This window comes from Chenopodium album, chromosome 6, assembly GCF_948465745.1.
Source record: "Chenopodium album chromosome 6, dcCheAlbu1.1, whole genome shotgun sequence".
In the NCBI taxonomy this organism is placed as follows: Eukaryota; Viridiplantae; Streptophyta; class Magnoliopsida; order Caryophyllales; family Amaranthaceae; genus Chenopodium; species Chenopodium album.
This window is the reverse complement of record NC_137839.1, coordinates 32,342,448-32,367,469: the sequence shown is the minus strand read 5'-3', so window position 1 is coordinate 32,367,469 and position 25,022 is coordinate 32,342,448. Positions and strand designations below refer to the sequence as shown.

Genomic DNA, 25,022 nt, shown 5'->3' with positions numbered 1-25,022 from the left:
GAGTTCCATCATATACTGGTAAAGTTTTTGAAAGCAAAAATCCTAAGAAAAGACCCATCCAACTTGTCGAATTTATGCAATGCCACGTACTCACATAATTCCACATCACCAACTAAGAGGTCCCACACATAATCCCATTGGGGTCACTTCTTCCAATCCTGCCACTCCCACATCATCACCAAACACATTCATCCAAACACTTAAAAACAAATCCTTTAAGGGGTAAAATGGTCATTTCACAACCCCATTGCTGGCTTTATATACTGCATTTCTTCGTAGATTATTGGCATTTGGTTAGAAGACGCCGTTTTTAATTTATTTTAGCTATTTTCTCTCTCCTCCTTTTCGCTCTCTCTCCACTCTCTGTCGGGTACTCGGCGGCGAGAGGAAATTGTTTCCGATAGTGTAAAAATTGTGTCTTTTTAGGTCAAATCAGCGGTATTTTTCTTCAATTTTTGCTGTATTTTTGCTCTGATTTCATGGATCTAGTTTATCTCTTCTGTGATTTTGTTGAATTGCTTGCATTCCGATTTTAAAGGCGGTTTTTTTTTGCCCTAAGTTGTTGTTCTGGGTTTGTTTGAGTTTTGTAAGATCGTTGTGTTTTTCTTCGCAATTTGGATCTAATTTTGTGTTTTTTGTTGATGTTTTTGATGTTTGATTTTGTTGGTTTTGTGCGATTATAGGGTTACTTTTGGGGAATTTTTGGGTTAGGGTTTGGTTATTTTTTTTATCGGCTGTGTACTTGTTTGGTTTGAATTGTGCGATATTGAAATTTGTGACTTTTGATTTGATGATGTTTTGAATTCTGGTTATAAAAATTTGTGTTTTTGTGTGTTTTGATTTTAATGGTGTTTTTTTTTTTTTTTTTTTTTTTTTTTTTTTTTTTTTTGGTGTTGTGTTGTGTTTATGCTGTTGCTGTTTGTGTAATTTTGATTCTGTGTACACATTCATAAAGTGTCTTTTTTTGGCTTGAGAATGATGGCATTGTTACTATTTATGTCGTTTTTCCAACTTTGTTTTGTTTGCTTGCTTTGCTGTTGTTGATGATGGTTGAGCATATGGAATGAAATTGTGTGTTTTGCACTCATTTAAATTTCCTCTTTTACCTTTAATCTAATTCCATGCCCTTGCGACAAGTTGTATGATGTACATTAGTCAATTGAATCGAAATCGCTTTGGATCATTGTTCGTTTTACTAGACTTGGTAAAACATGTATTGTATACTTGTTGAAGCTCTTTTTTCTGTTGTTCATTATTGGTTTATTTTCAAGTTTGTGTTTTCTTGATAGTGGGAGGAATTTTTGTTTTGCTTTACTTTTGTTGTTCTAAGTGTATCGATATGCTGGGTGGCTGTTGTATGTGATAGGTAATTTTTGTCTCGGTGATTTATTGAAGCTTTTCATATTTGTTGAAGCGGTTGGCAAAATGGTGAGGAAGAAGAGAACTGAACAACATGGGGAAGGAGAGAGCTCTCATCCCCAGCAAGCTGGAGGGACTGGAGGAAGAGGCGGAGGTGGTCAATCTATGTCACCACAACAAGCTGCTGGTGGTCACCCAGGTGCAGGAAGAGGTTGGGGGCCCCAGGGACAAGGAGGTCGTGGAGGATATGGTGGTGGACGTGGCGGCGGCCAGCGTGGTGGCATGTCCTTGCAACAGTCTGGTGGGTCTGCAGAGTACCAAGGCAGGGGTGCTCAGCAGCATCCACGAGGTGGGGCCCCACCTCAGCGCCGCGGTAGTAGCGGTGCTGGTAGTGGCCGTGGTGGTGGTCCTATCAGTGGGTCCTATCGCCCTTCAGTTCCCGAGCTGCACCAAGCTTCCCAGGGTTCCTACCAACCTGGGGGTCAGCCTATTCAAGCGATGACTCCTGGAAAGCCGGCAGAACAGGGTGAGGCCAGTTCGTCTGTGTCCCCTTTGCAGGCTGGATCATCCCAGGTTCAGCAGCAGTTTGAACAACTGTCTGTTGAAGAGCCATCTTCTCAGGCTATTCAGCCTTTGCCTGCTAGTAGCAAGTCAGTGAGGTTCCCCCTTCGTCCTGGGAAGGGTAGCACTGGCACCAGGTGCATTGTGAAAGCGAATCACTTTTTTGCTGAATTGCCTGATAAGGATTTGCACCAATATAATGTAATAACTATCTCTATCTATTTGTCTCTCTTTCATTCCTTTGTATCTCTATGTGCTGTTTACATGATTGGTAATTGTTACAGGTTTCAATCGTGCCAGAGGTGACATCACGGGGTGTGAACCGTGCTGTTATGGCACAGTTGGTGAAGTTGTATAGAGAATCTCATCTTGGAAGGCGACTTCCGGCTTATGATGGAAGAAAAAGTCTATATACTGCAGGCCCTCTACCATTTACCAGTAAAGAATTTAGAATTACACTTGTTGACGAGGATGATGGAACTGGGGCACCAAGGTCTGGTCTATACATTGGTTTCTCATTATATAAATGTTTGATGTGGTTGGTTATTTGTTAAGGTATGATATTTTTTGTAGCAGGAGAGAGAGAGAGTTTAAGGTTGTGATCAAGCTGGCTGCACGAGTAGACTTGCACCATTTGGGGATGTTTCTGCAAGGAAGGCAGGCTGATGCACCTCAGGAGGCTCTCCAGGTTCTTGACATAGTATTGCGTGAATTGCCCACCACGCGGTGCGTTCTCGTTTTGCTTCATTTTTTGGTGCTGTTGTATCCGGTTACCTTTATGTTTTTGCACTTACATGGTTGTTATCTCAAATATGCAGTTATTCACCAGTAGGTCGCTCTTTTTACTCTCCCCATCTAGGGCGGAGACAGCCGCTGGGAGAGGGTTTAGAAAGCTGGCGTGGATTTTATCAGAGTATCCGACCGACTCAGATGGGTCTATCTTTGAATATAGGTTAATTTCATGATACTGCCTGTATTTTAATTTATATCAATCAGCTATGTTTTCTTCCTTTATGCTAAATATTTTAATGTGGTTTGCAGATATGTCTTCGACTGCTTTCATTGAGCCATTGCCTGTCATTGACTTTGTGACCCAACTGCTGAACCGGGATGTAACTTCTAGGCCATTGTCCGATTCTGATCGAGTGAAGGCAAGTGTGTTCTATCTTTTCCCTTTGTGTTTTGCATCTCTCTCAAATGTATATATAACACTTACCCAATAAGTACCATTAGTCCTTTTTATTTTACATTTGATTATTTTTTTATTTAAATTTCTGACATTTGTTATTGGGAAGATAAAGATGGGAATGGAATGGTGAGAGTAAACTGAGGAGTGGTTGATGTGTTAATTTCCTTGGAAAAAAGGCTGTGGGGTTGTCATTTATAATTATATGCTTGTATGTGCGGATTGCCTTTTGGCTAGCTTATAATATGTTTTCCTAGGAAAAACTTAACGCATGGTTTTCCCTATTCTGCTCTGCCTTAATATATTTTATTTCTTATTTTTTCATTTCTTTTGGTGACAACAGATTAAGAAGGCTCTAAGAGGGGTTAAGGTTGAAGTTACACACCGTGGTAATATGCGTAGAAAATACAGAATTTCTGGACTAACTTCCCAGGCAACAAGAGAACTCACGTAAGGCCTTCCTGATTGTTTTCAATTTGCCTGCTTCAAAAAACAAATGATTTAGCTGTTCTGTTTTTTTTATATGCTTTCAAATGTTGATCATGGCTATTTTTTCTACTATTTTGGTTTAGTTTTCCTGTTGATGAAAGGGGAACGATGAAGTCAGTTGTGGAGTATTTCTATGAGACCTACGGATTTGTAATCCAACACACACAGTGGCCATGTCTTCAAGTTGGAAACCAACAGAGGCCAAATTATTTGCCCATGGAGGTTGTTAGCTGTGTGGTCATCATTTCTTGCGTCTGTATGAATTAACATTTAATCCTCCTATGAGTGTCTGATGGGTACCTTATTATGTAGGTTTGCAAGATTGTTGAAGGGCAACGATATTCTAAAAGATTAAATGAAAGACAAATTACAGCTTTGCTGAAGGTTACTTGTCAACGTCCTCAAGAGAGGGAGCGTGACATTGTTCAGGTTTGTCTCATGGGTGCTCCTGTACCTGCTTTTGTTTGATCCTTCTTATTGTTTGCTTCTTTTAATATATATGTGTGTATATATATATATATATATATATATATATATATATATATATATATATATATATATATATATATATAATTATATATATTATTTAATTTGTTTTGAGTAATTTGTAAAAGTAAATTTGTCCCTCCTAAATCATACTTCATATTTTATCAAAAGTGGGCATGTGGCTTGGTTTATCTGACTATCTTTGTTGCTCACTTGTACCATTGTCATGCTTGTACTAGCTTGGCTGTGTAACTGTCTTTTTTCTCAACACGTTGGTATACCCCTTTTTGTATGGGGATTCATGTTTGAGGTTTGCCCTTTTTATTATTTATCTCATTTTATGGATTTTCTTGGTGGGCTAAACTAATTCGACATCTTTGGAAGATATGTAAAGAAAATATGACATGTTAAAGTGGTCTTCCTCGAATGTATTTAAAATTTTTTTGGTGATCTTTTGTGGTTGCGGTCAGCACTTTACTAAGTTGATACCTTTTGAAGATATATAACGAAAATAGGACTTGTTTTGTTTGAAAGTGGTATTCCTCAAATGGATATAAAATTTTTTTTGGTGATCTTTTGTGGTTACAACCAGCACTTAACTTACAAGTGTGATGCTATTCACTGTTAATTTACCACTGTTCCTTGTTGCTTGTTTTTCAGACTGTCCATCACAATGCATATCATGCTGATCCTTATGCCCAAGAATTTGGGATTAAAATTGATGAGAGGCTTGCTAGTGTTGAAGCACGTGTTCTTCCTGCTCCGTGGGTATGTAATGTAAAATTGTTGTATTTGGTCAAGATATTATCCTACTAGTGTTTATATTGTTCATTTAAATCAATCATTATGTGTAGGAGCTAGCAAGGATTGAAATGAGTTAGATATAATAGAAAGGACTATATGAATTATGAAGAACAAATTTGATTAGTAATTTCTAAAAAAATTGCTGTGAAGCCATAGAGGATAATGATTTGAAAGAACCATTTTGTTTTCACCTGCATGTTGAGACGCGTAACTAATTTGTGCTTGTGGTATTTTTCTCATTTAGGTGGTTAGTGTTAATTTAATAATCAATTGTAGAGCAAATACTAATCTTGGGTGGGTACACCGCACCTGGGTGTATATTAAAAAACGTCTATGAATTTGTATGGAATCAAGAAAATACTACGGTTATTTTCCATTAAAAACAAATATCTGCATTATGCTTTTTTTTATTCCTTTTTTTTTTTTTTTTGGGGGGGGGGGGGCGGTAAAAGCTCAAAATTTCCAAATCATTGCAGGTTCATCTCACTGAAATTAATCTAAAATATGCTGTTGATTGTAACTTTCTTTTTCTTTTTTTTTTGCAGCTTAAATACCATGATAGTGGTAGGGAGAAGAACTGTCTACCCCAAGTTGGTCAGTGGAATATGATGAACAAAGTAATTTTTTGGCTCATTTTGCATTTTCAATTGTTCACTATCCAGTTCTAGGTGATCCTGTTTAAATTGGTTCGAGCTATATTTGTTCATGAGGTTATGCTAGTATGATGTATGTTACTTATTTTTGTTTATTTATTTACTAGATGAAGCCCGTGCGATGCACGGTTTGTTTGATTTTTTTTTAAATAATGTTTTTTTTGTATTTATGAGCCTAAAATTTGTTATATATTTAGATAAAATTCCTAATATTAAAAGATAATATATAATATTTAATTAATTTAAAATTAAAAATCTCATTCGCCAATTTTGCTTACATGACATTTAAATTATTTAATTCTAAAAGAAATTAATAATCTCTTATTTAATTGGCTACTACTAAGATTTATAATCCTACATGGCGCGCTGAGAAAATTAGATCCTACGTGGCTCTCTAAAAACTCGGGAAAAAACTCCCCTTTATATATATATATTAGATTTATCTATCTATTTCTTTCTTTTTTTTTTTTTTTTTTTTAACATGCAGAATTCATGTCTGGTGGTTATTTGAGTAAATATGTACTCAAGTCTTTAATTGTGGCTGATGCTTGTATGTATCATATTGGTGTGGAATCATGTCTTTTTTGAAACATGTATCAGATTTGCGTTGCTAATGTTGTAAAATGTTTTCTTATATCATCAATGCATTGGAATTCTTATCATTCTGAATGATTTCTCTCCATGTTCTGCCGTATTGTTTTGATTAAATGTGCTTGTTCCTGTTGATAATGGTAAGGGATTATGCTGAAATTAGATCCTACGTGGCTCTCTAAAAACTCGGGAAAAAACTCCCCTTTATATATATATATTAGATTTATCTATCTATTTCTTTCTTTCTTTTTTTTTTTAACATGCAGAATTCATGTCTGGTGGTTATTTGAGTAAATATGTACTCAAGTCTTTAATTGTGGCTGATGCTTGTATGTATCATATTGGTGTGGAATCATGTCTTTTTTGAAACATGTATCATATTTGCGTTGCTAATGTTGTAAAATGTTTTCTTATATCATCAATGCATTGGAATTCTTATCATTCTGAATGATTTCTCTCCATGTTCTGCCGTATTGTTTTGATTAAATGTGCTTGTTCCTGTTGATAATGGTAAGGGATTATGCTGAAATTAGGTAGCAAAATACATTTAGGCTTCCTTGTGTCATGATTGGTATTTATTCTTTTATTTTTTTCGACAGAAAATGGTTAACGGGGGAACAGTGAACAATTGGTTCTGCATAAATTTTTCACGCAATGTGCAAGATGGTGTTGCTCGTAGTTTCTGCTCTGAGCTTGCGCAAATGTGTCATATTTCTGGCATGGTAAGTATCTTCTACAGTATTCTTTGATGTTTGTGGACTCAATGTTTAATTTTTCTGTTATGTTATGATATGCTATAATTCATGTTCTCTTTCCTTGCTTTTATTTTCATTTTTTTCAATGCGGCTTTTTTTTTTTTTTGTAAACTTTTTCTTGTGTATATTCTCAGAGCTACAATCCAGAACCTGTACTACCAGGTATCTCTGCTCGCCCAGACCAGGTTGAAAAGGCTTTAAAAACTCGATATCATGATGCCATGACTATTATGAGTAAATCGCAGCAGCAGAAAAAGGAGATTGATTTGCTTATAGTCATTCTTCCCGATAACAATGGCTCTCTCTATGGTAATAACTATTACTATTGAGTGCAATAAAGTTACTTTTAATGATTTTGTAACTGATAAATTTCTTGTTTCAGGTGATCTGAAAAGGATCTGTGAAACTGAACTTGGAATTGTTTCACAATGTTGCTTGACCAAACATGTGTTTAAGATGAGTAAGCAATATTTGGCAAATGTTGCTCTGAAAATTAATGTGAAGGTTGGTGGAAGGAACACTGTCCTTGTTGATGCAATATCAAGACGCATACCACTTGTCAGCGACCGACCAACAATTATATTTGGTGCTGATGTTACCCATCCTCACCCTGGAGAAGATTCCAGTCCATCCATTGCTGCTGTAAGTATCTTCGCGTTTGCTCTTTTATACTGCCCCATCCATATTTAACTTTTCTGCTTTTATTTTTTTAATTAATTTATTTATTTCTTCTTTGAATAAAATTTTTGACCCAATTTTGAAATTCTTTTCGAAGATGAATCTGCACATTTGCCTGTTTATATTTGATATACGAAGTATGCTGGTCTTAGGATCTGGACTGGGAGTTGTTTGCTGTAATGCTTTTTTGTTTTTTGTGTTTTTTTTTGTCAAACTTAAACAAATGTCCTGTGGTTTCAGGTCGTTGCCTCTCAAGATTGGCCTGAAGTCACAAAGTATGCTGGTCTGGTATCTGCTCAAGCACATCGTCAGGAGCTGATCCAAGATTTGTACAAAACCTGGCAAGATCCCAGCAGGGGTCAAATTACCGGAGGAATGATCAAGTATTATAGCTGCTTGTGCTACTGACTTTTCCCTTCTTTCAAGATATATAAATTTGGCATTAGCTTATGCATTTCAAAATTGTTTTGTAGGGAACTCCTCATATCTTTCCGTAGGTCAACAGGCCACAAACCACTGAGGATCATATTTTACAGGTTCTCTTTTACATTTTATTTCTGTTTGTTAGATTTGGTCTTGTGCTTTTTCCTTGACCCTTTCTGTTATCTGCGTGAAGGGATGGGGTGAGTGAGGGTCAATTTTATCAAGTGTTGCTGTATGAACTTGATGCTATTCGAAAGGTCAAACTTCCTTCCTTTAGTTTATTTTTGACACCATTAATTTTAAATTTGTTGGTATCATTTATTGACCTTTTATTTGTCATTGTTCTAGCAGGCATGTGCTTCGTTGGAGCCAGATTACCAACCGCCTGTGACATTTGTTGTGGTCCAAAAACGTCATCATACAAGACTATTTGCCAACAACCATCATGATCGACACTCAGTTGATAGGAGTGGAAACATATTGCCTGGTCATTATTCTGTACTTTTATTTTTGAATGGCCAGATCTAATATTTTAATCTGTTTTATGAACCCGCTTTGTTTGATGTTACAGGTACTGTTGTTGATTCTAAGATATGTCACCCAACTGAATTTGACTTTTACCTATGTAGTCATGCTGGCATTCAGGTTTTTCCTTACACCTTGCAGAGCTCAATTGTTGTATATTTCATCTTATGGTGGATTATAATTTGTTTAAAGCCTTTTGGATTTTAACTTTGTATCTGTTCATGATTGTAGGGTACTAGCAGGCCAGCACATTATCATGTCTTGTGGGATGAAAATAACTTTACAGCTGATGAGTTACAGTCCTTGACGAATAACCTATGCTATACGTAAGTTCCTTGGGTTATCTGAATTTTCTCTGTTGGATAGTGTTTGTGTTTCTTAGTCCTACTAGCTTATTTTCTGTGTATTCTGTAGTAAAGTTACCCACTTCCCACAAGTTCATATAGAGGGGGAGAAGTAAGAGGGAGTTGCAATATTGGTTTTATTATTTTTTTTTTATACTGAAGAGATACTGTAGAGATACTGCTTTGAGTCCCCATGATTCTTTAGCTTGCCCTTTTCTTTTCATTTCTTTCGTTGCTGGTAGACCAAGTCTTAGCTGAGAATTCTTCTCTCCTTGTCTGATAAGACCGTAAGATGTTGAGAAAGAAGAATTTTGGTACTTAAGATTTACTGTTCTAAAAGTTTGAAAAAGGGTTTAGGGGTTTAGTATGTAATTTTTTTTTCTAGTTTTCATGGGTTATTGGTTGAAAAGAAGGCTTTTCTAGTGGTCGTTTGCTTCACATAGGATGTAAACATTTCCATGAAATTCGTATATATGTGGGTATTAAATTTTTTAATCAAATTCATGGGGACTTGTTAAAGTTACTTGGTTAGCCCCTAGTGGGACTATGTAAGCCACTTAATTGAGTTTGTGTCAACCAAACAGCTACTTAATTGGAATAAAGTGGTCAATTGATTTTGCTATTAAACCTTTTCCTTGATTTAGTAGCTGTTGGACGTCTGTTAATAATTTTAATTTTCTTGCCTTTTTCCTTTTTTTATTAATATACATCGTATATCTTTTTTGTAGAAAACAAATTCCATATATTGTTTTTTATTTTTTTATTTTTTTTTTATGATGATTAATTTAGTATGCAGAAAAATTATTTTATCTTCTTTTCACTAGCCGCACTTCTTCCTGCAATGTGAATATTCCCCCTTCAGTTTTTATGATTAACCTTTGATGTAGTTGTCTTTGAGGATTGGGATTGTTCGTGAGTAGGGAGGTTGAGAAATTAAAATATTGAGTATTGATCTGTGTGACATTAGGTTTTTATTCTTTAGTTTGGTGTGAGACATATTTTGCCAACTCTGGTGGTTAATAAAATATTGAATATTGAGTATTAATGAAGGCCTGTTGAATTTTTTGAATTTATGTAGAATATGCCAATTGCTCCCTCAATATCTTGTTCAATTGCAAGTTCTGATTTGATTTAGCTCAGAATATTGAATTATGATATGAGAGGACTAGGTTTGTAGGCATGTATTTGTAGCATATGTTAGAATTTCTTTGTGAAAGCTCGACAGTATTGTAGTCATTAAGGCTTAAGTTCTTTAATTAAATGGAAAGAGGTTTGAAGATTTTTGATGAGTAAGGACTAAGGAGTGAGATTGGATCAGTTGTCAAACTTGAGTAATTTAAGTAGAGTGAGAGGGTTCTGAGCTTGTGAGTAGAGTCAATTGTAGTGTGTACATTAGTATTTTGACAAGGTTTGTAGGCATGTATTTGTAGCATATGTTAGAATTTCATTGTGAAAGCTCGACAGTATTGTAGTCATTAAGGCTTAAGTTCTTTAATTAAATGGAAAGAGGTTTGAAGATTTTTGATGAGTAAGGACTAAGGAGTGAGATTGGATCAGTTGTCAAACTTGAGTAATTTAAGTAGAGTGAGAGGGTTCTAAGCTTGTGACTAGTGTCAATTGTAGTGTATACATTAGTATTTTGACAAAAAAGCTTCGAGTAGCTTGTTTTTCCGATTTTTTTTTACTTAAATCAGTTTTCCTACCATCTGAATTTGTAATAGACATCTGCTTGGTATGGTTATTATTATCTCTAGCTGTGCATGAGATGCCTTAAACTGTATAGTTTTACATGAAGTCTGTGCTAGCTATCTGATGAAGGCACTGTTGAATTGAGAGGGAAAACTGTATTTGTAATAGACATCTGTGCTTGTTTATAAATTTAAATCTCTTCTTTTCTTTGTATTTTAAACATACTTTCTTTTTGGCTATTGGGCTGATGGTGTCAACTTTTGACAGATATGCAAGGTGTACTCGATCTGTTTCAATCGGTTAGTCTTTCTTCCTTGTCTTATTGATTTCATGATAGTCATGTATGGTATACTTCAGTATTCAGTACTCCTATTCTAATATTTTTCACCTATCTGACAGTTCCACCGGCTTATTATGCCCATCTTGCTGCATTTCGTGCTCGCTTCTACATGGAGCCAGAGACCTCAGACAGTGGCTCCATGACTAGTGGGGCTGCTGCTGGTCGTGGAGGCATGGCCGCTGCTGGTGGACGAAGTACAAGATCGCCCACTTCTAATGCTGCTGTGCGTCCTCTTCCTGTTCTGAAAGAGAATGTCAAGAAAGTCATGTTTTACTGTTGAAAGTCTTCCATATGGTTTGCTGAATTAACTTATGAATTGTGTCTTGGATGTTTGGAGAAATACTGCTTCACGTTTTTATTTGCCTGTGTTATGATTTGCATTTGTGTGTGAAACCCATTAGTGTTTTACTCGTCTCAAGTACTTTGAGTGCACCTTGTCTGAAATATTTGATTAATCTGATGTGGTGGTTAACTGTATGAATGCTGGTTTCCCTCTTTTATTTTTTTATTTTTATTTTTTTTATTTTTATTTTTTTTTAAAATTTTATTATTATTATTATTATTTTTTTTTTTTTATAGTTTAGTTTTTCTTTGTTTTGGTATTAGTAAAAACGAAATAACGAAGGCCTTTTTATAGTCTTAACAGCTAGATTATGAGCACTATAAATCTCATTGCATTCCCTCATAAATACGACACAATGTCACAAGGCAGACTTGGCAATACCACTACTACCAAGTATTACTAGCCTTCTTCCTAGGGTAGTTTGTGGAATCCATATACACCACTACTACTAAAAGTTTGACTAGCCTTCTTCTTAGGGTAGTTTGTGGGATCCATATACTAACTCTGTTATTAGTTATTTGCAACATTTATCATTTTTGGTTGCTAATTATAATGTGCAATAATTTTTTTCTTTCCACTTTTAGTAACTTTTTGTCAACAGAATGACAGTATTACCTTTAAACAGCTTGGACATCTAATTAAATCACTAACCTAATTTAACTATTTTACCTAATCAATCTGACTATGGTAATCAATTTCACCAAAAATCATCTATCTTCATCAAAATCACTCATTTCTCTAACTTTTCTTCGTCTGGTCCGTACGTACGAGTTTGTGGGGGTGGTTTTCAGGGGTTTTAGATTTGGTTTGTGGGGGTGGTGTGAGTTTTGTGTGGATAGGTTGCAGATCTGATTCGTGAAGGTGACGCGAACTTTGCGAGTTTAAGGGGTTTTAGTCTGGTTTCGTGGTGGCGGCTTAATTGTAAGTAACTTAACTAGTATGCGGCTTGGACGTTGCACCGAATTACCACTTTGATTAAATTGTTTCTTTATGAAATATATTATTATCGATCATGTGGGTTATGCATAAATGTTAAACATATAGTGTTATTCATAAAGAGTATAGAAATATAATTTTTAACACTATTGTTTGAGAAATGTTGATTTTATTCCTCTTAAAATTTTTTAAGCTGCTTATCTCGTATTTTTTTTTTAATTGATGTATGTCATTTATAGCTATTTTGATATGTATAGATGACATCAATTGTTATTAGCTGGTAAGAAATTATATGTTACTAGATGAAGCCCGTGCGATGCACAATTTGTTTGAATTTTTTAAATAATATATATATGTGTATGTGTGTGTATGCGTGCGCGCGCGCGCCAAAATTTGTTATATATAGATGATATTAAAAGATGATTAATTTACCTTGGAGAATCTCATTCGCCAATTTTGCTTACGTGTCATATAAATTATTTAATTCTAAAATAAACTAATAATCTCGTATTTAATTGGCTACCACTAAAATTTATTATCCTACGTGGCGCGCTGGAAAAATTAAGTCTTACGTGGCTGGCACATAAACAATTTTACGAATGCTTGCTTATGAGAAAGTATAAACGTAGGGTTGTATTGTCTCACAACATAAAATAATATAACAAATGTACTAGGAAGAGGGAGAAAGGAAGAGAGAGATTGAGAGTGAAAAAAGGAAGTATAAATCCAGGGTTGTGAGACAAATGGAAAGTGTATCACAACTATTAAAAAAGAATATAAAAGTATAAGGAAGAAGGAGGAGAGAGAAAGGAAAAGTGAAAAAGGTGGTGTGGATCCCATTAAAACTTTCAGACATGTATCACGTGCAAAAACGAACAAAAATTGTTGGGGACCACTACCATTGAGTTTATATTTTGTTCCACTAAAATTCCAGTGGAGCTTTTTGAAGTACCTCTAAGACTATATTTTTTTACCACCGAGAGTGTATTTTGTACCACTGAAACTCTAGAGATATTATTTGAACACTCAATGAGACAACTTTAAACTGACCCCTGAAATGCCTATATTACCTTTGTGAGACATGACTTTATTGTCTCGCAACCCTTCGTTTATATAACCTCGAAAAAAGGGTGGAGTTGGGCCCACCTTTTCGTCTGAAATGGTTTCACGTGCAAAAAAGACAAAAAAGTATTGGGATCACAACTATTGAGAGCATATTTTGTACCACTGAGCATTTTTGTAAGTACCACTAAGATTGTATTGTGTACCGCTGAGAGTGTATTTTGTACCAATGAAGCTCCAATGGTATTATTTAACAGTCTAATGAGACATTTGAACCATTTTTGAAATACCACTGACATTATATTTTATACCAGTGAGAGTGTATTTTGTACCACTGAATCTACAAAGGCAAAATTTAAATCCCTCATAAAATGATCAACCTGCCCATAATGCGAGACACCTCTATATATCTCCCAACCCTTCGTTTGGAATGCCTCCTTTTAAATATATAACTATAGATTCGCAGTGGTTTTGATTTAATTGGATTTCGTGGTGGTTTGTTGGGTTTGTGTTGTTTTGTTGGGTTTGTGGTGGTTTTGGGTGGATTCGCTGTGGGTTTGTGGTGGTTGGGTTTTTATGTGTTCGTGGTGGTTGTTGGGTTTGTTGGTTTCGGTAGTTTTGGCTGGGTTCGTGGTTGGGTTTAAGTTGGTTTTGGTGGTGATTTTGGGTTCTTAGTGTCGGTGGTTCTCGGTGGTTTTGGTGGTGATTCTAGTTCCGGGTTTCGGTGGTTATGGGTTTTTATTTATTTTTTTAGGTAGGATTAATACTTAACCAAGTGTCTTTATTTTTCAATAATCACGCTTTAATAGTTTTGCCCAGGAGTCTGTGCTACCTTCCTTTTGTTGCAAATAACTGTTAACAGAGGTAGTAGACAGTATTGGGGTATTGCGAACATTTTTACTTGGAGTCTTCATCCTCTTATTATGCTTTAGTTGTCGGGTCGATTCTCTTCATTAGGATTGCTTGTTGGTTGTTGGTTTTCCTTTTGGGTAACCTATCATCTTTAGCGGTCATTTCATTAAAAAATTACATTCATATGTGGTAAGGTAGGCTTACTCCTATGACATCTAAATGAGGCTTCACCTTCATTCTGACCTACAATATATTACTTTACAAAGTGGTTGGAAGCTCAGCGAAACCTATCCTGGCTCAAACTTATGGGTTGGAGGGAGTGTATTTATTTGAGTAATGCATTTCGTTTTATGGGAGAAAGTCCAAGCTTATCAACTAGATTAATTAATCAAGTGATTTTTTCATTAATAAATCAACTTTTCATTTAATGTGGACCCTAAATTGTTGACTTTATGACCAAAATATTATGCTGATTGGGCACGTAAAGTTGGACAGATGAGTGTTCTATTCACTTCAGCTTAATTTCAGTTCAATTCAATTTAGTTCAGCTCCAATCAGTTCAGTTCAATTCAACTCCTAATTTCTTTTCCTCGTAAAATATTCATTGCACCTCAGCTCAGTCCAGTTCAGTTCAGTAAATGTGAACAAACCCTTATTTACGAACTTGCTACTTTAGTTGCAATTGTTTTGTTTCTCTCACAAATAAACATAAACTAGGGCTTGTTTGTGTTATATTTTGTTTTTATGATTTATGTGTCTAGTTAGCCTTAAATTTTTTAGGTGCTAAAAGAGCTACAAAGTTGACCTTAATTCATTTATTTAACCTTGAAAACTGATTACACATGATTGTCAAGCTATGTGCCTATATTAAACACAAAATACTGCTAAATACATTAAGCTATTATAATTATGCAGTGTAAACATTAGTTCAATAAATTGAATTAGATTACATAACTTTTTCATTATCAAATAACAATCACAGCTGCACTTTTACATAAGTGCACACGTTTTATTCTTTTAAAAACAATCACAGGTTATAATTTACACAACAGGGTATTTCAGATCTGAATTTTGGTAAAATACCTATTGATTCCATGAATGATAATAGACAAATCAAGAACTTTCCTAGGTACAAATTTGATCGCCATACTCGAATCATAGACCTGTCCTCCTTCTGTTGTGCCATGGTTTGGAACCCACTGACATAGAAGCAAAATACGCCATTACCGGTACAGGTTTCCCAGTGACGCACGCCCCCCAAGTTTTACACCACGACCTTTGCAATCCGTGTACCCGAATCAAAGATTGGAATTGCTCAAGAACTATTCAAATCTCAAAAGGCTAGGTTTGTATTTAATGTGTGTAGTATTTTTCGAAAGTTGTTTTTATTGAAGAGGCTCTTGTTTGTATTTATAAAGTTCTAATACATGGAAACCAAGCTAATAAATCCAAACAATCTATCAGTTTATGATGTGCCCAACTAGACCCAACTCATAGCCATTCCTAATAATATTTGACACACACGATCATGTAGAAGAGGGTACACGACCGTATAGATAGGTTCGTCTGCAAAACCACACAACCGTGTATAGTAAGGTACACGACCATGTATGTCACACGGTCATGTAGTACAAGGTACACGACTATGTAGCGGATAGTTGTACAATAATGAATTTTCAACCAAGGGGTTACTCTCACCTACTCGATCGGACAAACCAACAGCCTGAGACAAAACCTTTCCGATTGCACTACTAAGTCCAACAATCCCCACTAATGCAAACGAACCAGAGATCATGAAATCTGAAACAGTAAATGAAAGTCTTAGTACTTAAATGCTAGTATCCAAAGATTTGAGCTAACACATTAGTGCAAAAGGTTTTTAACACTTCCCTAGTGAGTATCCTAAGATTTGAACTCCTAAGAGTGAGGAAGGGACCTTGTAAACACACTTTAGAGCTTAAGCAACTCCGTAAATTTGGCTATTCTTGGGAACTAATGAGTACATCAAGAGAACCATACTTGTTCTCCCTAGAAGAGCGCCACTCTTCGTACTCATGCAGGTGTCGCCGTGTGAACTACATCACACACTCCTGCAAATATGAGAACTATTCATGCAAATCTGTGCAACTCACAATACTTTGCAAATTCAAGGACTATTCATGCATCGGAGTTTCAACATTAAGAACAATTTAGTTCATCCTCTTGCAACATTTCGGTGCACCTATCCTGCTCAGGCTGGGGTAGGCCATGGCCATCCCCTTGATAATGTTTAAAATTTAATTTTGTAAATGTTGTAAAACAAATATTCACAGCTATGTTGGCTTAATATGAGATTTTTAAGGGATTTCTGACGTGAGATTATGAGTTCGACTCTTGCTACTCTATTTTTTTTTTATTTTTTTAAAATTTTTTTTATCATTTTGAGATAGATATTTTTATGTTTATAAACATATTTGATCTTGGCCACCCTAATGTAGAATTTCTGGTTCCGCCATTGTGCTTAGCGAGCCATGGACTAGGTGTAGCATTAAGGGCTAAACCCAACCTTACCTCTTCGATACCTCTCACATTCCCTACTCAAGCAGTCTTAGAGCTCATAGTTCAAGTGTCACGGTCCGGGAGTTTGGACCCCGAAACGTGCGGCGCGCTCTAGCCTTTTGGCGGCAAGAACGCTAGCCTTGAGCGGAAGAGGGCTTGTGAGCACAAAGCAATACAAGCGGGCAATTAAATCAAAGGAGCATTCACGTCTATTTGGGCGACGGAGAACGGGTGGTCGGGGCTTGTGACGGCCGATACTTCAAGGCGGGCACAAGTGGGTCCGAATCACGAGTTCTTAATGCATCTAGTTGGTTTAGAGGGGAGCTATTATGCAAGTAAGACACAATATCTATAAAGGTCTAACAACAAACAATCATACAAGAAAGACAACACTTGGCAGAAGGCTTAAGATTTCATTAATCATTCACCCTCTAAAGATCTTTAATTTGATTACAAGGAGAATCCCTAGTGAACACTCAACTGACAATAACACAATAATGGGATCTCAAGCTAAGAAAACATAAACTAAACTCTAAGAAAGCATTAAAGGGAAACTAATACATCAAAAGAAGTTGGATTCTAACATCCTCCCCCACTTAAAATGTCGACGACCTCGTCAACTTACAAGAGTTACAAACAAAATTAGAAAATCCTAAACTATCTTGAGTCTCTGATGCGCCGTTCATGCGACCGACTTCTGGAATCTTTGCTGACTCTGGTGTTGGTTCTTCTTTGTTGTCGAGGGGCTTGTCTTTGGGGTGGCTCGACTCGAACAACTTGTTGAGAGCTTTGTTAGATAATATGAAACTCCTTGAGTTGGAGTGTATTCCATTGAATAATATATATAGGGTTACAATCAGGAGTCCTAAACACGTTAGGTAAACTCACAAGATAATACAGAATATTTACAAAACTATATCCCTATATACAGAATAATATTAGAATATTTATCATATTCTATCACACCCCCGCAGTCATAGTGGGAGGAGGACGTACGCTGAGACTAGATTTGAATTCCAAAAATAGTTGTCGAGGTAGGCCTTTTGTGAAGATGTCTGCAAACTGATAACGCAAAGGAACATGCAAGACCCGTACATGCCCAACGCCACCTTTTATCGAACGAAATGAATGTCCATTTCGATGAGCTTGCTGCGTTGGTGCTGTACGAGATTATGAGATAAATAGATTGCACTGACATTATCACAGTAAACAACAATGGCCTATCGGAGAGGACACAGTAACTTCAAAAGAAGATTACAAAGCCTACATGCCTTGGCAACAACATTTGCGACGCCTCTATATTCTGCCTCCGCATTTGATTTTGAAAGAGTAGGCTGACGCTTAGAAGACCAGGAGAGATTGTCCCCTAGAAAGCAACAATATTTCGAGGTCGACTGACGAGTGTCTGGACACCCGCACCAATCTGCATCAGTATAAGTGATCAAGTGCATGGATGATGAAGGATATAAGTGTAACCCGAGATCAATGGTGCCCTGTATGTAACGCATAATGCGTTTCAATGCATCATAATGAGCCTGTCTAAGGTCATGCATGAATAAACTGACCGGCTGAACTGCATAAGTAATATCAGGGCGAGTAAAAGTGAGATATTGTAAAGCACCTGCAAGACTACGATAAAGTGTTGGATTATCAAATTTAGGCCCTGTCTCGGCACTGAGTTTAGATTGAGTATCCACTGGAGTCGCCGTAGGTTTACAACTAGCCATGCCTACGCGCTCTAAAATTTCCTGTGCATATTTCTGCTGAGACAAAAACAAGTATGAAGGAGTATGTAGACACCCATTTGTGTCTCCCCAAAACCAAATCCAGTGATGAGTACCTTTCGTGTCGAATCATAATCGAATGAAGCGAAAGTGTGGAAAGTCTAGCGTTGCAGATAGTTTTAATTTCTTTTCTCTTCTCTCTGTTTTTGAAAACTTATTTTAAGAAAACAGCCAATCCAGTTTGGTTGGTCCATGATATGGGTCCAATAATGGTGTAGTTGGATGGGGTTTGAAAAGACCTTTCCAACGATATATTATAAGCCCAATTCCGATGAATATCGAGGAAGTTATGGCCAAAATACTAAATTGGGCCCGATTTGGTTTTTATATGCGGCCCAATGATCTAGAGGAGGGCCTTTTATTAATTATCATTCCTAAAGCTATTAGGATTGATTATAGTCTTTTAGAATACTCTAGAAGGTTCTTTTAAATCCTAATGGAGTTAGGATTGATAATTATGTTTTAAAGAGTTTGAAATTGAATAAAACTACTCCTTTTAAGAATCCTTGTTTTGTACGAAGTGGAATGTATTCAGATTTTATTTTCGTGCCTCATAATATTTATCCAAATTTTATATGGTTGGATAGATCTTGAAATTTTCTTTCCAATATATATTATAATATTAAATCCGAGTTATAACGAAAAAGATATGAATGAGACATGAAACTTTATCCAAAACTGACACCCTTCCACTATTTTGGCCATATCTTTTTATCTAAAGAATATTTTAATTTGATTCTAATTGGGTTGGAAAGTAGACTTTAATATCTTTCCAACGACATATTATATGCCTTATTTGGACTTCCGGATCAAAAGATATGATAAAAACAAAAACGCGTGAATTTCTGAAATCAGCGCCTGGAACCAGGCCTGGCGCCTGGCGCTAGCCATTGGCGCCTGGTGCTAGCCATTGGCGCTTGGCGCCAATTAGCTGGTGCCGGCGCCAGCTCTCTTTTAGGTGCGCCAACTCTGTTTTGCATGCGCCAAGTGCTCTGTTTTGATATTTTATCTTTTTGGCTGATTTCTCTATAAATAACGTATTAAAAACTCCGTTTTGACGGACCTTTAATCAGTTTTCATTCGCAATCATTAATTCTCTAATTCTCTCTTAATCATTCACCAATTCTCATCAAGTTTTCTTGATTATTTCATCTCTCTCTCTTTCTTTTTCTAAACTTTGTTTTTGCATACAAAATTCCGCATTCGCAAGATCTAGATACACCTAGCCATATTCGAAGTTGCCTTCGCCCTAGACGTGAAAGGTTTAATTTTTGAGGGTTTGGTCCCAAATCTCTCTTTCAATTATTTAATTTGATTGTTTGTTTTATTATTTTCCTTGAAGTTACTAGCGTGTGTATTTTGTTATTAGAAAGAGGTACGAGGCATCAAAGTAAGTACTTTATTGGTTTTGATTGATATTATGATGTAAAATCATGTTTACATTGTTATTATGATATTCCTAGTATCATGTTTAGGGTATTTTTAATATTAAATATGATTGTTACGATGCTTCCTATATTCTTCCTAATATTTATGATTGTTAGTATCATGTTAGGGTTAAAGATTTGATTTTTATTGCTTAGTGACATGCTAGGGTTTGTTATTAATCTTGTTAGTATCATGCCTAGGATCTTGCTATTTTTATTATGATTTAATATTAACATGAACATGATTATGATTATAATTGTTAAAATTTATGATTATTATTATTATTATTATTATTATTATTATTATTATTATTATTATTATTATTATTATTATTATTATTATTATTATTATTTTGATGATGATTATTTTATTTATGATTATTATTATGATTAATATTATTGTTATTATGATTATTAATTATTATTCATGATATTGATTATTTATTATGTTGCTTGATATTTATTGCTTGATCACGCCTTTTATGCATGTTTAAAGGGAATTTGGTACTTGTAATCATGCTTAATAAGATATTTAATAATCTTGTTAGGGTTAATGTGATTATAATTCAAGTGATCGCCAATAATAGTTTATTTGTGCATTAATATTCAACCAACATAGATAAACAGGTTTAGGGTTAATTCTAATGATTGCATGTTAATTAAAAAGCGCACATGAATACGATCAGAATAAAGTAGAGGCCTATTATTAGGGCAGGTTCAATCTCTTTTAGGTTGGATTTGTACCTTCATCCCCGAACCCTTATTTGGTTCTAGACCTTATGGAGTTGACAATCTCTCGGATCGTTAAGGGGTGTAACCTTCACCCTGTGAACGGTTTACAAGTTCCTAAAACTTGTTGGCGACTCTTTTGCTCTATCTTCTTCCCTTTTGTACGCCACCGTACTTTAGTGTATGATCACAGTGGGGTTCAAGCTAGTGGGATTAAAGCTTGAAATTTATTCCCCACAGAGTATGAGTAACAACAATGCCCAGAAAATAATTCAGAGGACCTTAATCAGTCATCGGAAATCTTGTACGGAGGTGACAAATCTGATGAGTAACCAACACAATATCATCAACATATAACAAAAAGTATGCCATATCTTTTCATGCCGGAAAATAAATAAGGAATTGTCATTCTTAACAATGAAAAAGCCCATCTGCAAAAGATAGTTAGCAAAACGTTGATACCAAGCTCGTGGAGCTTGTTTTAAACCATAAAGAGCCTTGCGGAGCCTGCACAAATTGCCTTGAAACCTCTTGTCAACAAACCTAGGGGGTTGATGTATATACACACATTCCTGCAAGTCACATCAAGTTGGTGAATAGACCACTTGCGAGACACATAGCCAAGCTCAAGACTGTGCGTATAGTAGCTGGTTTGACAACCGGACTGAAAGTTTCATCACAGTCAACACCTTCAACTTGAGACCTGCCATCACAAACTAAACGAGCTTTGTGTCTTTCAAGATCACCATTAGCATTCAATTTATGTCAAAACAACCACATGCAATTGACAATGTTCACCCCCCGTAGGTCTAGGAACCAATTCCCATGTCTCTGTTTCAATTAAAGCACTTTATTCATCACGCATCGCAGCATTCCAATTTGGGTCGAAAAGGGCTTGTTTGTGATTTTTGGGAAGCGGGGAACGAGTAGACATAGTTAAACCAAACTTGGGGTTGGGTTTAAAGATGCCGTGTTTTGACCGTGTTCGCATTTGGGGTGAGAGTTGTTGAGGTCGAGTAGGAGTGATGGGTGTGTGGCCTCGAAGAAGTGGAGGTGTGTAGGTGGTTTTAGTGGTGCTAGGGGGTGAGGAGGGGCTTGCGGCAGGGCTGAGCAGAGGCTGGGTTGGTGCTGGGCTGGGCGAGTAGGGGCTGTGTGCAGCTGATTGGGTGCTGCTGGCAACTGCCTGACTGGGCGGGTTGCCAGCAGGTGCTGTGCCTAGCCTCGGCAGCACTGCCCGGGGTTCTTCTTGGCTGGGCAGTGTGCTCCGCAGGGGTGTTGTGGCTGCCTGCTGGGTACCGTAACTTTCCCGCGGAGTGGGCTGTCTCGGGGATGTGTTTTGCGTGTAGGGAAAGCTTGGGGTGTGCAAAATGTGTTGATATTGGAGAAAAGGTGATGGCTCATCGTGTCCCAAAAAATCATAATCCGAGGATTTATAGGCTAAGATATTTCGATAAGGAAGTGTATGCTCAACGAAGGTAACGTGAAGGGAAATTATGATTTTATTGGTGAAAATATCAAGACATTTGTAACCCCCATGCTCATAAGGATACCCTAAAGATACGCATGGTGTAGATCACGGAGCTAGCTTATGAGTAGCTGTCGCAGATAGGTTTGGAAAACACAAACACCCAAAGACACGGAGATGAGAGTAGGATAGAATGACCCCAAATAAGGCTTGAGCACGAGTTATTTGATTGAGAGTTTTTGTAGGCAAGATACTAAGGAGGTAGGTTACCGTCTCTAGGACATGATGCCAAAAGGACGGGGGAAGAGAGGCATGAAATAATAGAGTACGTTTAACATTGTTAATTGTACGAATCATACGTTCGGCTTCGCCATTTTGTGAAGATGTGTGCGGACTAGAAAAGCGGAAAACTAATCCATTTTTGACACAAAAGGATTTGAACGGGTCATTGTCGAATTCACGACCATGATCACTTTGAAAAGACTTGATAGGACGTTCAAATTAAGTGAGAACATATTGTCGAAAATTAAGAAAAGTTTTAAATGCTTGATACTTGTATACAAGGGGAATTGTCCACACATGATGAGTGTAATCATCTAAAAGAACTAAATAGTATTTATGACCTTTTGCACTACGAATTGGAGAAGTGAACAAATTAGCGTGAATAATATCGAAGGCAGAAAAGGTTTTTCTATTAGAGTTATGAAAAGGAAAATGAACACGTTTTCCCAATTAACAACCTACGCAAATAGTGGAGATGGACTCCTTATTACAGTCAATCAAATTTCTACTTTTAAGAAAACTTAAAGTTGGGGCTCCGGGATGTCCTAAACGATTGTGCCATGTGGAAGGAGAGAAAGCTGTGAGAGAGGTAGCTAGGCAAGTTGACGGAGTTGTGATAGGATAAAGGTCCCCGATACTATTGCATCTGGTTATTATTTTCCCTGTTCAAAGATCCTTCACAGAAAAACCACTAGGATAAAACTCTATTGACTAAGAATTATCAGAAGTAATTTTTCTAACTAAAATTAAATTCTTGATAATTTGAGGGGATAAATAAACATCACGTAAAGACAAAGATTTGTTAGCAATAGAAGAGTGACCATAACCCGTAATTGGAACGCGTTAACCGTTCCCAACTTGAATATAATTATTTGTGCTTAAATTAATAAGGGGTAAGAGTGTACCAGCATTATTCGTCATGTGGGAAGTGGCTCTGGAATCCATGTACCAAGATGAGTCATATTGTTGGAGTCCCAGAGTCGCAAATGCATTGCCTAGCTCAGTCGGGGTCATGGGTGGACCGTGCTCCAAGCCATGTTGTTGCTGCTGTGGGGGAGCCGAGTAATAGGCCTGTTGAGGCTGCTGTCCTTGGTGCTGTTGCGGGCCTTGCGGCCTAGGTCGAGGTGTAGCAGCCCACTGCTGTGGGTGCGGATAAGGGGGGTAACTCCATTGTGGGGCTTGCTGGATAGCAGGTCACCCCAGGTAGGCGCCCCTTGCTGCTGTGCTGGGGCTGCTACTGCTGTTGTGGTCCACTGCCACGACCCCTGCCCCATCCCCGACCTCGACCGCGGCCACGCCCACCTGAAGCATTGCCACGCCTAGCTGACTGGGGCTGTTGTTGCTGTGGCGTGGCAGCACTTTGCTGACTCGACGAGCTAGATTGAGCCACAAAGGAGGTAGGCGAGGCAGACACATCATTGGCACGCCTTGATTATTCAAGTAACAATCTAGAATGAGTAGTTTCAAACGAAGGTAGGGGCTCCGTTTGTTGAATCATTGCAGCAACAGTGTCAAAATCCGTATTCACAAGGCCCAAAACTAAGCGAATTACCATCTTTTGTTCCGACACTGCATGATCAACGTTGGCTAGTTGATAGTTGAGATTCTTCCACTCCCAACAATAAGCTGAAATATTAAGAAAATTCGAGAGGTGCAAAGAATTGAATTGATTTTCAAGATAAACTGCCCTAGTGGTTTTGTTATCTTGAAAAATAGCTTTAATTTTATCCCAGATTTCTTGTGCCGATGCCCCTCTACAAAGAACAGTTTAAAGAAAATCACGTGAAATAGTGCTATAAATCCAATTTTTGACAATTAAATCGAGTCTCTTCCACATATTCCCAGAGAGATCCGTAGGCTTCTTGACTTTTTGCATCAATGTGATCAAGAACATTATAGGCATGGCAATGACACTCAAACAATTCTACCTAATTCGAATATTGAACGTTCACATGATCAAGGATGAAGGGATTGAATTTTTGATGTTGTTCACCCCGAGAGTAGGATGAAATTCAGAGGAGGAAGGCGAGGAGTCACCGTCCTTGGTCATGCTGGCTGGATTTTGAGGTGGCTATGGGAAGAAGAGGGTGGCAGCTAGGGCTCGGGAAAAAAAAAAAAATTTAAAATTAAAATTTGCGGAAGCTAGGATCGTAACCTAGGCTGTGATACCATGTTAGATAATATGAAACTCCTTGAGTTGGAGTGTATTCCATTGAATAATATATATAGGGTTACAATCAGGAGTCCTAAACATATTAGGTAAACTCACAAGATAATATAGAATATTTACAAAACTATATCCCTCTATACAAAATAATATTGAAATATTTATCATATTCTATCAAGCTTCATCTCTAAATTTCCTCCTGGGAAGGGTGTCTCTTGGGTGTTTTTAGGCTCATCGCTCTTTGCATCAAACCGGGTGTCTGATTTTGAATTTAGCGAGGGTGTATCTTGGATGTTGCCGACTCACTAGGCTTCATCTCCCGCTTCTGGATGTCTCTAGTATGAGCTTGTTTCTTTGATTTCACCTCCTTTGGCTCCATCACTCGCATTGCCGATAGGTATCGGACTTTTGGTTCTAGGGCAATCATTCTCATGGAGTACATCCCATAGTATGGATTGTTGTCTCTGCTAGTCTCTTTCTCCTCCGAGAACTTCTGCACGGACATAGATGACAATCTCTTTTGGATTTTGTCAAGCTCTTCTTAATTCTCGCAC

General features: G+C 37.0%; 1 protein-coding gene across 2 annotated transcripts; it reads left to right on the top strand.

The window, feature by feature from the left end:
• The first annotated feature begins 295 nt into the window (after nt 1–295).
• Nucleotides 296–11,360, top strand: LOC145636003 (protein argonaute 1-like). Of its 2 annotated transcripts, none has more exons than XM_081687438.1 (22): nt 296–438; nt 1,415–2,121; nt 2,205–2,413; nt 2,497–2,646; nt 2,739–2,872; nt 2,962–3,071; nt 3,450–3,556; nt 3,679–3,817; nt 3,908–4,024; nt 4,742–4,849; nt 5,431–5,502; nt 6,729–6,851; nt 7,019–7,193; nt 7,267–7,526; nt 7,803–7,945; nt 8,036–8,098; nt 8,179–8,242; nt 8,337–8,472; nt 8,557–8,630; nt 8,742–8,836; nt 10,811–10,842; nt 10,943–11,360. In XM_081687438.1, exons 2-22 carry the CDS (start codon nt 1,426–1,428, stop codon nt 11,161–11,163), a joined length of 3,228 nt encoding a protein of 1,075 aa, XP_081543564.1. In that variant the 5' UTR covers nt 296–438; nt 1,415–1,425; the 3' UTR covers nt 11,164–11,360. The 2 variants fall into 2 exon arrangements, with proteins under 2 accessions (XP_081543564.1, XP_081543565.1); XM_081687439.1 differs by having other exon boundaries at nt 1,367–2,121.
• Nucleotides 11,361–25,022: the final 13,662 nt, after the last annotated feature.

Coding starts and splice junctions, on each gene's coding strand:
- LOC145636003 (XM_081687438.1), top strand. CDS start 1,426: ATGGTGAGGAAGAAGAGAACTGAACAACATGGGGAAGGAGAGAGCTCT. Junction 4,850..5,430: donor GTGTTCTTCCTGCTCCGTGG/GTATGTAATGTA, acceptor TTTTTTTTGCAG/CTTAAATACCATGATAGTGG. Junction 6,852..7,018: donor TGTGTCATATTTCTGGCATG/GTAAGTATCTTC, acceptor GTATATTCTCAG/AGCTACAATCCAGAACCTGT.